The sequence below is a fragment of the Sinocyclocheilus anshuiensis genome, unplaced genomic scaffold (assembly GCF_001515605.1).
Source record: "Sinocyclocheilus anshuiensis isolate Anshui unplaced genomic scaffold, SAMN03320099.WGS_v1.1 scaffold2044, whole genome shotgun sequence".
In the NCBI taxonomy this organism is placed as follows: Eukaryota; Metazoa; Chordata; class Actinopteri; order Cypriniformes; family Cyprinidae; genus Sinocyclocheilus; species Sinocyclocheilus anshuiensis.
In genome coordinates this window covers 21,250-36,672 of record NW_015557212.1, presented here as the reverse complement: position 1 = coordinate 36,672, position 15,423 = coordinate 21,250, and the positions used below count along the sequence as shown (strand labels likewise).

Genomic DNA, 15,423 nt, shown 5'->3' with positions numbered 1-15,423 from the left:
GCTCTCTCTCTCTCAGGGCCACGGTGGGGTCACTCCACAAAACTGAATGGCTCCCAATTCTTCAGTCGCTCTGCTGATAAACAGATGGCTTCTTTTAATGGGGTGCACTCAACCTGAAAATCTCCCTGTCGATCTCTCTCTCTCTCTCTCTTCCCATGCACTGGGACAGTCATCAGGTGTTTGTGTGTGGGTATATGAGTAATTGGACAAAACCTAAGACTGAAATGGTACGATATTGGTCTTACAAATCTCAAATGAGACCAAAAAGCATCATGAATTTAGCCTGTTCCTCACACAAATGTGGCCAAATGTGGGCGTGCCTCAAAAGAGGGCTTACAATGACTTACAAAGATACATGTACTAAACATGAGTGGAATTTGCACCGCAGCGCCCCCACACCTTGATGCTCATGACAAGAATAGCATGTATAGTTATCTTTATTGAAGTGAATTAGGTTTAAATCGCCGTCATGCATGAATGAATGAATATTTTTGCAGTTTTACACATAATAATCCACGATGATAACGTTACACAAAACTGAAATTGCACGTCAAAATAACACATTGAAAATTTCACAAATCACGTTTTCAGGGGAGCCCATGTCTTATTAAGGGAAGCCGAGCTCCCCCTAGCGCCCCCGTAGTTCGCATCCTGTTTATAAGTCAAAAAGTCGTAATTACAATGTCAGCTGTGTTTAAGTCACTTTGGTCGGAGCAAGATGGCAATGTAACTTTTCAGCAAATGTATCAATATTTTTCAAATTACTTTTTATTTTTACAAAATGATGAATAATGAATGTACATTAGGTGTTTTTTTTTTGTTGCTTTTTTATGTTTTTATTTAAATTATTAATCTGTTGTAAATTTAATCATATAATCTTGTATTGTATTTTCAATTTTGGAAACTTTTTATTTTTGTCTCATTTGTTAACTACATTAGTTAACAAGAAATAATGAAAATACTGCATTTAAAGCATTTATTAACCTTAGTTAATGTTAATTTCAACATTGTATCTGTTCAATATTAGTTACTGGGCTTGAGCTAACATGAACAATGTTTTTTTATTAAATAACATTAACAAGGATTAATAAATACTTTAGAAAATGTATTGCTCATTGTTAGTTACTGTTAGTTAATGCAGTGTTTCCCAACCGGGGTGTCGTCTGTCGAGAGCAGGGGTGCCATGTAAAAAATCCTTTTTTAATATTTTTAAATTGCTCAAATGTTCAAAAAAGCATCTATTCGTGCTACTGCACCAAAATTACCCCACTGTAAAATAAATAAACACTGAATGAACAAAAATATGTGAGATAGCTAGTTATAATGGTAATTAAATAATGTTTACATATGTATAAAAGCCTACATTAAAATCTGTCATATAAATTGGTCTCTTCATTAGAAATTAGCCTACTGATTGCCACCATATCAAAATATCTGTATAACATTATATTCTGCAGTTCTTCCCTGTTGTACCGAATATCTATACTTTTCAAATTATCATATCGAAGTTAGAAATTCAAATATTGTGACAAAATTAATTTTGTAGGGTGCCACAAGTTTGTTAACATTTCCAAAGGGTGCCGCGACTAAAAAAAGGTTGGGAAACACTGAGTTAATGCATTAACTAATGTTAAATAATGGAACCTTATTGGAAAGTGTATTTTGTACATTCAACTTAGATTTACTGTAAATAAATTCGGTAACACTTTAGTATAGGGACCGATTCTAACTAATAACTAGTTGCATATTAGCATGCCTATTATTAACAGATTGGCTGTTTATTAGTACTTATAGAGCACATATTCTGCATGAGCATATTCTACATCCCTAATCCTACCCAATCCCTAAATTTAACAACTACTTACTAACTATTAATAAGCAGCAAATTAGGAGTTTATTCAGGCAAAAGTCATAGTTAATGGTTTGTTGATAGTGAAAATTGGACCTTAAAATAAAGCGTGGCCATAAATTATTTTTTTTCCCCCCATCAAATTTACAATCATTCGTATCCATTGCATCCGACTTGTTTTCTCACATATATATCATAAACTTTGAACCTCAGCGCTAAAAGAAAGTTTAGAGTTGTTGTAGATTTGTTGTGGCGTTCATGTGCGTTCAACTCGTAAATGTGATCTTTCCGACTTGAATGCACCAAAAGACTATTTTCAAGTATTATTCATTAAAAATATTGTCTGAAGTGTCTTATGGAAAGAAGGCAAGTAAATAGAGTTTCTATTTTAGAGCAAATCAACAAAATGTCACAATTAATATAACTTTGATTATCAATATGTCTCAGCACAGTATCTGTGTGAGAATGGTCTAAGTTTGTGTCTGTCTGAGCGTGTAAGTGGTCCTCTGCAATGTCTTGTGAGGTCCGTTAAAAAGGTAATTGCAGGTTGAAGAGGCTTCTGCCAATTAGAGCAGGCCTCTCAGGGAGCCGCTCTATAGAGGAAGCACACAGGGCCTCTGTGTAATTAGCAGGCTGATGGCAGTGATCTGACCCCTGACCCCATCCCGCTGAGGGAAGGACCCCAGCAGCTGGTACTGGAACTTTGGCATTAACTGACAGAGCCCATTCTGGATGAATAAATACAGACAGACAGAAGGATCTGTCATTTTTTTCCTCCCTTGCAATTGTGTTGCTTTTAAAATATACCAAATCTGAATTCTTGACTAGCAAATTTTAAAAAGCTACTGTTTCAATGCTTTCTTTTAAATATTTTATTTACTTGTTAAACGGTGCCAATTTTTTATTTAATGTTTTTAATGTTGCTCTTTGAATATAAACTATTTACTTTTTAATTTGTAATCTGTTTTTCCTCCCTTGTAATTTTGTTGCTTTTAAACATACCAAAACTGAATTCTTGAACAGCAAATTTAAAATAAACACACTTTTATAATTAAGTTTGTTTACTTATGTCTAATATTGTCATTTTTTATGAAATGTTGCTATTTATTTGAATGTTCATTATTTATTATTTAATTAGAAAATAAATAAATAAATAAAAATAAGTAATAAATTTAAAAAAATAAATAAATGTGCGTCATCACGCGCGACGTAGGCAGAAGTACCGACCCATTGTTTACAAAGCGAACATGCAAAAAAAGTCAAATGCCCTTTACAAAAAAGGTAAAACAACAATGTTGGATGATTTTAAAGTTGGAGGAGAAAATGAGATGGAGTTTTTAAACGAAGTACAAAGACGAAGAACTAACCGCGTGTGACCTTTCCAACAGGATTACGTAATGTGTGAAGATGCGCATCGCAGAGCTAGAGCAAGCCGAGCATTTGTGGTTAAAAAGTGGATAAATATAAATTTTATTCAGAAAATGACCAATCGTTTCGCTAGATAAGACCCGTATTCCTTGGCTGGGATCGTGTACAGAGTCCTTTGAAGCTGCACTGAAACTGCATTTTGACGTTCAAATTGTTGGCCACCACTGAAGTCCACCATATAGACAAAAATCCTGAAATGTTTTCCTCAAAAAAACTTAATTTCTTTGTGACAGAAGAAAGAAAGACATGAACATCTTGGATGACATGGGGGTGAGAAAATTATTAAGGAATTTTTATTCTGGAAGTGAACTTATCATTTAAGGGATCAGGGACAAGATACTGTTTCCTGAGAGGCTCCTGGAAGTCCAAGGAAATGTAATGTGTGAGATGAGGAGACTCATCTGAACACAAGGTGGCACTATAACCACATTTTGTCCAAAGCATCTCATTCATGTAAACTTGCTTCCAGCCGAATGGTGTTAGTTTTTTTCCCATTCAATCAAATGCTAACTATATACAGTATATATATATATATATATATATATATAATGATACATTATGATACATAATACAATGATACATACCATTACAAGTTTACTTTAAGACTTACATATTTATTCTATATTTATGCTGATATAATGCTGATTATTTCCTACCTGTGAGAAATGACCCATATATTATTCAATAAAACTTATTTATCCATGGATTTTCTATTTGTAGTTTTCATTCGTGCATTGTTTTTTTTCTCTTCTCATGGCTTATATAATAGCACATGAGTACGTATTCAGATCCTGGAGGTCAGGATTGAGCATCATTACAGACGTACCCGCTGTGCTTCATGTTGGGGGGTTTGTCCATGCGAACCGCCAGTTTGATTTTCAGATCCACGTCTTGGCTGTTCTTAGGCACTACCATCTTGTGCAACTCTGCCGTTTTGGGCCCATTTGTGGTGGGGTGAAGAACCACCTGGACAGAACGAGAGAAAGTAAGAGAGAGAAACTTTATTAAGACCGATACACCTGGACAGGCAGCTGGAGAGATAGGTGTGAAAGGGATGATGGGAGACGAGAGAAAAAGAGGGTTAGACTGATGAACAGGGAGAGACGGCAGGAGAAAATTGATGGAGGAGGTGTAGTCTGTTTGGCGCGAGTCTCTAATGGGGAGTCTCCATCTGTTACTCTAGGAGCGTGAGCCCTAATGACTAGAGATTTCCTCGCCTGTAGCTCACTTTCCCCTCGCACACATACAAACATATGTGCACGCACTGTGTGCAGAACATCTGTTCCCGCAACATCAGCCAATAATTGAGCATGTTGTGCAGATCGAACACAGAGGTAGCTTGATGTAAACCTCAGCGGTGGATGGAAGGACAGACTCTTGTCTCACCCGGCCCAGCTCCTTGTCCTCCAAAGCCAGGACTCCGGTGCTTTCGGTGAAGAGTTTGACTTTGACCGCGGGCAGGGGGTGTGTGGTGGTGAAATCTCCTTGTGTGCCCCACCTGTAGAAGAAGAAAACAAATCAGCCATCACAATAGGAGACTTCATTTTGTATTCACCACTTCTCCAGACCCACGATGAAGTGTCTGCTGAATACTTTGTTTGATCAAATTAGTATGTGGGATGGTAAAGTGTCTATTTGCTTTTGTAAAACTTTGATTTTGTTGTTATATGTATATATATTTTTTTGTTAATTTAATTTTTTTTACACTAATAAGAAAGCTAAAATAAAACAGACCAAACATTTTGTTTGTTTGCATATGATAGATCTTGACATCAAGACATTAAAAAAATTTTACTCAAAAAGCAACACTAAAAAACTAAATTTAACTCCAAAAACCAGAAATAAAAAGACAAGACATTAAACAAAAATTGACTCAAAAAGTAAGACTGAAAACAAAATTTACCTCTGAAAACAAGAAATTACTCCAAACACAAGACTTAAAACAAGACTTGACTTCAAAAACAAGAAATGACTCCAAAGACAAGACTTAAAACATAACTTGACTTAAAAAAACAAGAAATGAATCCAAAAAAAGACTTAAAACAAGACTTGACTTCAAAAACAAGAAATGACTCCAAAGACAAGACTTAAAACATAACTTGACTTAAAAAAACAAGAAATGAATCCAAAAAACAAGACTTAAAACATGACGACTTCAAAAACAAGAAATGACTCCAAACACAAGACTTAAAACATGACTCGACTTCAAAAACAAGAAATGACTCCAAACACAAGACTTCAAACAAGACTTGACTTCAAAAACAAGAAATTACTCCAAACACAAGACTTCAAACAAGACTTGACTTAAAAAAAAAGAAATTACTCCAAACACAAGACTTAAAACAAGACTTGACCTAAAAAAACAAGAAATGACTCCAAAGACCAGATTTAAAACAAGACTTGACTTCAAAAACAAGAAATGACTCCAAAGACAAGACTTAAAACAAGACTTGACCTAAAAAAACAAGAAATGACTCCAAACACCAGACTTAAAACAAGACTTGACTTCAAAAACAAGAAATGACTCCAAAGACAAGACTTCAAACAAGACTTGACTTCAAAAACAAGAAATTACTCCAAACACAAGACTTAAAACAAGACTTGACTTCAAAAACAAGAAATTACTCCAAAGACCAGACTTAAAACAAGACTTGACTTCAAAAACAAGAAATGACCCCAAAGACAAGACTTAAAACAAGACTTGACTTCTGACTCAAAAAAACAAAAAACAAACAAGAATTGACTCCAAAAGCAAAACTAAAAACAAGACTTGAAGAAACAATTTTACTCCAAAAGCAAGACTAAAAAAAACTAATTTTTACACCCCTCCACCCAAAAAAAAAAAGATGTGAAAACACAACTTGAGTCCAAAAGAAAGACTAAAAGCAAATCCTAAATGCAAAACAACACTCGACTCCAAAACTAGACTCAAAAGTCAACTTTGGTTTACAAAACATGACTTCAAAAACAAGACTTAAAAACATAGCTTGACTCTAAAAACATGACTTAACTCCAAAAGAATGACATAAAAACAAATATTGACTCTAAAAGCAAGTCTGTCAGGAAAGCTGGCAGAGCGTGACTGAGAGTCATCTTTATGTATAGCATTCTTGCATATCAGTCTGTCAGTGCACGTCTATGTGTGAGTTTCTGAGATAAGATCACTACAAAAAATACAGACATATTGTATATCTATAGCCGAGTAAACACACAACAGCGTAATCAAACTAACTCTTTCTCTCAAGCGGGCCAACAGTTGCTTGTGGCAAATTGACTGTAGGAGTCGACTCCCACATCTAATTCAGTTCTTCTGCTTTCTAAAGCAATAAAGCCCCCAGACAGTGTTTTGAATGTCATATGGCAAGCCAAGCATGTTTCCTCTGTAACATAAGCACTAAAACGAGGCTTGCAATGCAGACGAACTGTGCAGCATACACTTGGTTGAGTTAACATATGAGATCTGTATATACTTATAAAGAAAGTACATGCTTCAGCAGAACAAATGCTGGAACCAATGACTCTCTTGTATCAAATAAAGCATTAAAATCCTTAATCATGATTCAGCACACACTCGCACATCTTTTCACAGCTAGTCTAGACTGTCTACAACAAACACTGAGTCATACTGCTGAATCACTGTCTGGTTATACAGTTTATGGTGTCTAAGCCTCTGCGTGAATCCAGGCTGGATGATTATTCTAAGGAGGTGTGCAATATCTGAAGATCTGGTTGCATTCCCATTCAACTCAATGGGCTTTAGTCAGTCAATGGAGAAAGATGCTCTCTGCAGCCATAGTTACAGGATCAACCAGCAGGTGGGCTAATGCTAAAAATCTTGATCTCTTAAGGTCGTGACACACCAAACTGACCATTAAAAACTAGAAGTGGCGAAAGCCAACTGTGTTGTGCCTGGGCTAAAAAAGTCGCACTTGAACACACCGCAAAGACTACAGCAAAACAAAATGTTTTGCATCTGCATAAGAGGAATAAAGGGATAGTTCACACAAAAATGAAAATTCTGTATTAATTACTCACCCTCATGCCGTTTCAAACCCCTAAGACCTTCGTTCATCTTCTGAACACAAATTACAATATTTTTGATGAAATCCAAGAGCTTTCTGACCCTGCATAGACAGCAACACAATTACCACGTTCAAGGCCCAGGAAGGTAGTAAAGACACCGTTAAAATAGTCCATGTGGTCGGTGCCGATAGCCTTGTGGGCAGCATGCCAACATACAGCGCCAGTGTGCTATGGGCGTCCCGAGTTCGAATCCCAGCTCGAGGACCTTTCCTGATGAACGGTTGGTCCAACCCAACACTAAATTTCAGCTACAGCTGTTGCCAATGACACCGACAGACAAGATCCTTCAGTCTTCACTCTGACTGACATTGTCTAGAGCCCAAACCCGCCTTGGGGAGCTTCATCAGTGCATGGATATTTTGGGAGGTCTGTTGATGTTACTGGTCTAAAACTGACCTCTCACCACCTAGAGGCTGTCTGAACCCCTGAAACAAGTAGGGAGGATTATTCATTAAGCAAACTGCTGCCAAGGCAACAAAACAACAGATCTTTGCATCTAATAAAATCAGCACAATAATGCAAAACCTTATTCACATAGAAAAGGACTTTCTAAATTTAGTTGCATTTGTTTGCAACATACTCATGTTGACAGAACCAGACACTGACATTATTTGGGAATAATAATCATCCCTAAATGGTCTCAGGAGATTTGCAGGGGAGAGGTTCATCTAAGACTACTTCTGCAAGGAAAAACGTTTAAAAAAAAAAAAGAGATGCAAGTATAAACACCTTAAAGAAAATGGGTTTCATTATGCTTTCATTTGTAGGTAATGTTCACAAAGCCAATAAAAGACTAATATTAAATGTCTAATGCCTTCTCTGTAACCACATTTCTAGGAAATGACATCACTGGCCAGATTAAAATGTAATTCTAATTTAATTCCAGTATAATACAATCACATATGTCTGATATACATTCGATAGTAGGAACTTTCACTTGCAAAACCCATTATATTAAAGAAGTGGTCATATAAAAAAAATTAAATAATAAATAGGCTAAATTATATTATTCCTCCTTTATCATTTTAGTCAATTTTGCAATTTAGTTTTAAATGATTTAAAAAATAATTTTACACAAATTTGAGAAATGTTTCAGTATGTTTTTCATGATAGACCCCTTTAACAAAAATGGTCACATGCATGAAACTTGGGATCCGCGAGATGTGGTTCCTCTGTGCTAATTAACATCATACTGTGAGGTCAAATGTGAGCGTTATCGGATTGAACCACATGACTCCAGCAGGTGACGGCACAATAAACACACTGAAATCATCTCACACGCCACTGATTCACCTTGATGAGATTACAAGTGACATTTCAATTTCCAGTGTCTGCAGGAGAAAAACGGGAATAATAGCGGTCTTAGAAATGGAACATAAGAGGGAAAAAACCCACAACAATTGGCATCCTTAATATAAGTGCACAACACAAAGTTGCCAATATCATGCTAGGTTGTAGTTAAGAAATGTTTTACAGAGGTCATAACAGGAGGAAGCAAATTGTCCCTGAAGATGATGATAGTAATATCATCTATTTGTGTACAATGTAATCATACTGTAACTTTCACAAAAACAATCCAGTACAAAAAGACCATCCATTGGATCTATTTCTTAATGGCACAGTAACAAAAAACCCAGCCGGGTCAAAGAAAGGTTGTGCTAAAATGATCATGAAAAGCAGTCAAATAAAATAAACAAACAAACAGACAGACAGACAGATAGGCCATTACTTCCAGACTTTATGTTCTTTGCATCCGTTAAACATATATTGCTAAATGGCTGGGCAAATGAATGTGATCTGAGTCATCTTTCTATTCAAAACTACACAACACTCTTAAAGGCCACCCGCCTTTCACTGAGAGCGAGAAAGCTCATCTAGGCTTGATGAATTCCTCCTCCTTGTCATATCGCCCCGATACTGGAACACTTGGAGGTAAGATTGATTCAGGAGCTCTCTGAGAAAAGAGATCCTGCATTTACCTGGTCAAAGTAGCAATCAGTTCAAGTCCGCAATCAAAGTGCACTAAAATAGTACGAAAGCTACTGCTAGTAACTGCTATAAATATACAATAACTTCACAACTACTAAACAACAAATATGGAACCTAATCAATGAAAACCAATATGAAATCCTGAAATGTGAGGGAGACGTATTGAGTGTCTTTTAGGGCACAGGCAAAGTCACGCAGTCTGTGACGGACAGATCGTTAACGGCTAGTCTTTGGTAATACAGTACATCGGGCAGGACATCCAAACGCTCGCCTATCATTCATCGACCTCAAATATGGCTTATCCTCTGAAATGTGTAAGAATGAACATCTTTACATGGCCGCTCAATCTAATGTTAACCTAGAAAAATGTGCGCTGTTCAGGTGTCTGTGTTGAGTGTATAAGCACGCTCACTGCAGGACAGATGGAGGCGCCGGAGTGCTCACTTGCTCTTAAAATAGGCTACTCTGTCATTTTTGTTCATACAGATAAGAGTAATACATAAGACTCTACATTTATTTGTGTGCACTCACAATAACAACAAAACATTGCGCTTTTGTAAAATAATGGAAGCAAACAGGATGGGCTTTCTGCCGTCTCGGTCTCTGCGAACTTGAGCGCGAAACTCTGTGTATATCTTTGCCTTACAGACATTAAAAATATGTCTATAAAGAGTGAAATGTCTTTTCAAATGAACCAATTCAAATGGAAAACAAATATTCTCTGATTATGTAATCCGTATGAAACATGCGTACAGGCGCATCACTACTGCGGAGATGATGAGTCAGTGTCGCCGAGTTCATCTCTTGACTTAAACCGAAAACAAAGAAAGCACTAGTTTATCAAATTATTAAAATGTTAATGCCGTCTCCTTACTGTTTTCCCTGGCACATTCATAATCATTACTTCTGCTGGTGCGTTGTGGCAGGCTTTATGCATGTGCTTGAGCGCTTATTAGGCTATGTAAGGCAATTAAAGGCTCATTATAATGATTTAAATGGTTTATTAATAAACGTGCGATTAGTCGACTAATGCTTAAAATGAACGACTACTAGTCGACCAGAAAAATCCTTAGTCGAGGGCAGCCCTAGTGTCTATGTGTTGACTGGAATAACCAATCCACGCAATCCAGTTTCTTCTAGGCTGTGTATTATTCAGCTTCTAGTTAGTACACTGGCAAGGGAGGGAATTTCTAGAGCTGTCCAATGGTCAAAATGATTTGTTTGTTTCCTAGTAATTCCCAGAATGCACCTTAAACAGTAAACATCAACTATATCCACTAGCAGAAATGTTTTTCAGTCTTATTAGAGAAGAAATTGTTGAAGAAAGTCATTATTTGTATTTTCTTTGAGTAAAAAAAAAGGTTATCCTCATAGCTTCATAACATTATGGTTGAACCACTGATGTCACATGGACTATTTTAACGATGTACTTACAACCTTTCTGGGCCTTAAAAGTGTCAGTTGCGTTGCTGTCTATGCAGGGTCAGAAAGCTCTTGGATTTCATCAAAAATATCTTAATTTGTGTTCTGAAGATGAACGAAGGTCTTACGGGTTTGGAACAACATGAGGGTGAGCAATTAATGACAGAATTTTTTTCATTTTTGGGTGAACTATGCCTTTACTGTAAGTGTCTTGAGGACGAGTGCAAATGTAAATGTATGAAGACAAGGCCTCATTTTTCCAGTCTTTAAAAGGAATTTTATCTCTAGTTATCGCTCATCTCCAATGTGTACTGAAGGGGAAAAAATGTTGCAAACTTCATACAGAAATCACAAATTTTATTTTAACAGTTTTGATTAATGAAAACTTGCAAGACATGCATATTTTGTAATGGCACTGAAATTTTTAACAGTTAAAACAAAGATTCATGTTGCAGGTATATGAGTTGTCAGTGTCCCAATCTTCAGTAGATCAAGGCTTTTGCTAGTGTCCAAATTCATGACATAAGGTGCATGATTTCTGGAAAGTTCTATGAATATTTGCAGTCAAAATCTAGTTATTTCAATAGGAATCAATGCAATCAGGAATACGCTACTTTGCTGCTCGACCAACAGAAAGCTGCTTGGTTTAAAAGTATGAAGCTTTTCATTCATAAATACACCATTAAAAAAAACATACAATAAACCTGTTTCTCCTGCAAAAAAAAACAAAAAAAAAAAACGCTGACATTTCTCTAATGTGACCGCATCTATAGAAAAGTAGGGAGCACAATGAGACACATTCCTAATCAACACAAGCAGAAAACCTCCACAAATGCGATTCTAGATGACTGCGATTCCAATTATTACATTTCCGAGCTCACTGTCCACTTAATAAATATTACAGCTTTGACATGCTAGTCAGTTCAGGTCAGATGCATCATAAGTACAGATACGCTATGGACTCAAAGGGACCCAGAGACTTATTTAACATTACACAAACACTGCAGCCAGCGATGACCGCTTCACATTTCTGTTTCTCATACATAAAGGGTGTCATTCTGGGTTCAGCAGTGTGACAGAGCCACATTTGCACTTCAGAGCTGCGCAGCTGGCATATTTTCAATGTGTCTGCAGTGTCAAAACAAGTCACTACACTAATGGGGAGCTGATGAGATAAGAGCGATTTCAAGGTTTGAAGATAAAAAAGCAAGTGTGAGATGTTCCCAGCAGATGTTAGTCAGCGCACTATAGAATGAAAATAGAGCAGTGACCTTAAAAAGGTTAAAGAGATTGGCACATTATGTACATGTCTAAATAAAAAAATGACTGTATAGAAAACACTTTTAATTAACATAATTGAACATGCTGTTAACCTAAACCTACAGTGACATTCATATATACGCTATTTTTAAGACATGTAGGAACATTTTGAAAGAAAAAAAAAAACTCTAAAACTCTAAAACTTTAAATTCTATATAAAGGTGTAATCTATTTAAAACAGTTTACTGGCACCTGGACTTGCATCTGTTTATTTAATAATAAAAAAATAATATATATATATTTTTTAAATAATAAAAAAAAACTCCTAACCACCAGGGGGAGCCCTTACCAGACTCTAATGTGTGGTTTCACCATTTTTCCACTTCAGAGTAAAAAATACAACAGTTGATGGTGAGATAAAAATGAATAAATAAGAAATACATCTCACATTGTGAGATATAAAGTGACATTTACAAGACAATTATCAGAAAAATACAATTATCCGAAATAATGCAACAACTAAACTATGTCACTGACAGATATAAAGCTGTCTATCTTCATGGAGTTGTTTCTGACATTTTTTTATTTATGGTATATTACTGGATATGATATTGGATTTTTGACTCTTTTTTTCTTTTCTTTTTTTAACCTTTCATGACCCTGTTTGAGGATTGATCTTTGGGTTTGCTAACCTTACCTTCCAGTTTACCTTACTTTAAAAAGTTTAGAGTTGGTAATATTTATTTATTATGTCTTGAAAGTCTCAGGTTGGTAAGTTTTTTTTTTTGAAAGTTCACTTGATCAAAAAATATAGTACAACAACAGAAACATTGTGAAATATTATTACAATTTCAATTCAATTTTCAATTTTCAGAATCATTACTCCAGTCTTCAGTGTCACATGATCCTTCAGAAATCATTCTGATATGCTGATTTACTACTGTTGAAAACAGTTGTGGCTTAATATTTTTATGGAAACCGTGATACATTTTTCCTTTTCATAATTCTTTGATGAATGGAAAGTTCAAAAGAACAGCATTTATTTGAAATTTGATTGTAACATTATACATGTCTTTACTGTCACCTTTGATTAATTTAATGTGTCCTTGCTGAATAAAAGTATTAATTTCTTTAAATGAAATCTTACTGGCCCCAACCTTTTTGAGCAGTAGTGTGTGTGTGTGTGTGTATATAACACCAGTATATATCATGTTAAATGTTTTTATTTGTATTATTGTGATCACCATACTCACTGTGGTCTGGAGGCCTCGGCTTGATCCGTCTGGAGCTTCTCTCCTCCCTCCACCTCCATAGTGCAGTACACAATCCGATTAGGAGCAACCGATTTCAGCCCCTGCACCTCAATGATCACAATCTGAGTGATAGAAACAAGACCACATGATTAGACTTCACACGACCAAGAGCACCGATTTAGATTTCTTATTTTTGTGCTTTTTGGCAAGTAGCTGTTTATACAACCAGCTCACTAAAAATTTAATTTTGAAAATTCCTAGTTCAAACACTTTACTCATGTGGAATTAATGTTTTTATTGAACCATTCAAATGCTTTGTAGCTGTAATCATCACAACCATCACAACCAGCAAGGTGATGGTGAATTGTAAAGCAAAGATGGCGTCTTTGGCATCAAATATCTACCTCCAAAGAAAACGACAGCACTACGTCAGATTTGGAGAGAGGCATGTCGTTCTCATCGCCAATGTCCAGGAAGCTGTTCATGGGTGTGAGTTTGGCCTTGATTTTGGGCTTGAAGTCTTTGGCCACAGGTTGGCTCTCCAGGTTCGCCATCAGCAGGTTAACGGACGACCTGAGCTCCTCCATGTACATCATCTCCATGTCTTTGGAAATAAACGTTGGAAACTTCCTCTCCTATTGGACGCAGCAGGAAACAGGATGAACACTGTGACTTTAAGGCACCCGTACAGTTGATTCAACCTTACAATTAGTCAAAAATGTATTACATAAAAGATTAACAATTAATATTTGGGGGGAATTTTTTTTATTGTTGTTTATTTAATATTAATTTACATTATTTATAATTTACTCATGCAATATGACTGAATAATCAACAATACGCTAAAAATTATTTAGTTTTATTTATTTATTTAGTTTTTTAAATGTTTTATATTTTATATTATTTAATATTAACTCAATAATGGCTCTGAATAATTCACTGACTCAGTCCACAATGTGTTAAATAAATGGCATAACTAATAATATTTTGGGGAAAAAAATGAAATTTTTTATAACATATATTTTTATTCTTATTTATTAGTTTACTTGATTTTAAATTCAAAGTTTTTCAAATTTACTTAACAGCTCTGAAAGAGTCCACAATATGACTGGCTTAATACACAATATGCTAAAAATAGCCAAACCAATAAAATGTTTTGCTAAATAATTAGTATGTTTTTTTAACTAAATTTATTTATTTATTGAATTATTTACTTCATAATGGCTCTGGATGATTCACTGACTTAGTCCACAAAATGCTAAAAAAAAATAGCATAACTAATAATATAAGCTAAAAAAAAAGTAGACAAACCAATAATAAATGTAAATATATGTATGTATATATGTATATAAAATACACACATACATACATGGTGTACTCACTTCTGTGAGATACTGTATATATATATTTTTTTTTTTTGTGTGCAAAATATTGTAATGTTTTTTGTTGTTGCTGTTATTTTATATTATTTACACTGTAATGGATCTGAGTCTGATTCAGAACTGTTAGCTCACCAGCGAGTTCGAGACTTTTGCAAATCTTTTTGATGAACTCATCAAAAAGAACTGATTTGTAAGAGTAATTTGGCTGCAACTTGTATGTGAAGAAAACACTGATATGCACTCATTTGGTAACACACTTAGTCCACCTTTAAATCTGTAAGAAAAACAAACTTGTCTTATTTGATTCAATTTTTATCAGCAATTTGTAGGTATTTTTACCCTAAAGAGAGAAACAGCTGAAGTTTTCTTACTCTGGCTATTTTCTCGGCCAGCTGCAGTCGCCCGTCCAGCTCTCTGCGGATCTGCGCCGCCTGCTCGTCCACATTGTCCAGCTGCACGGAGAACAGAAGACAAAGCTTATTTATTTGACATGGCTTACTAAACCCATTACCCACCGGTAGATCTAGATAGATCAAAGCAGACCGCGGTGAAAAGACGGGCAAGATGGGCTTAATAACTACCCTGATTAGTCATGTAATCTCTTTTGAGCCTCGTGAAGCATCGGTGGTACTGGGACGGGCCATACCGAGGAGATATGAGATCATAAAAACGTTTAATGTCTATATCTGTTCACTGAGCGGCTCTGGCATGCCCTCAAATGAAGCGTTTTTGGAGTGTGAAACACTCACATACACAC

The 15,423-nt window shown here is 35.7% G+C and overlaps 1 protein-coding gene across 1 annotated transcript in view; it reads right to left on the bottom strand.

Annotated features, from left to right (window-relative positions):
• Window positions 1-15,423, bottom strand: part of LOC107678970 (calcium-dependent secretion activator 2-like) — an 86,726-nt gene that overhangs the window by 58,814 nt on the left and 12,489 nt on the right. Inside the window, exons 2-6 of the mRNA XM_016474369.1 lie at window positions 15,038-15,142; window positions 13,689-13,919; window positions 13,285-13,406; window positions 4,664-4,775; window positions 4,104-4,243 (exon numbers count right to left, since the gene is read on the bottom strand). Of these exons, the coding sequence (XP_016329855.1) occupies window positions 4,104-4,243; window positions 4,664-4,775; window positions 13,285-13,406; window positions 13,689-13,919; window positions 15,038-15,142 (710 nt within the window). The remainder of the gene's footprint in view (window positions 1-4,103; window positions 4,244-4,663; window positions 4,776-13,284; window positions 13,407-13,688; window positions 13,920-15,037; window positions 15,143-15,423) is intronic.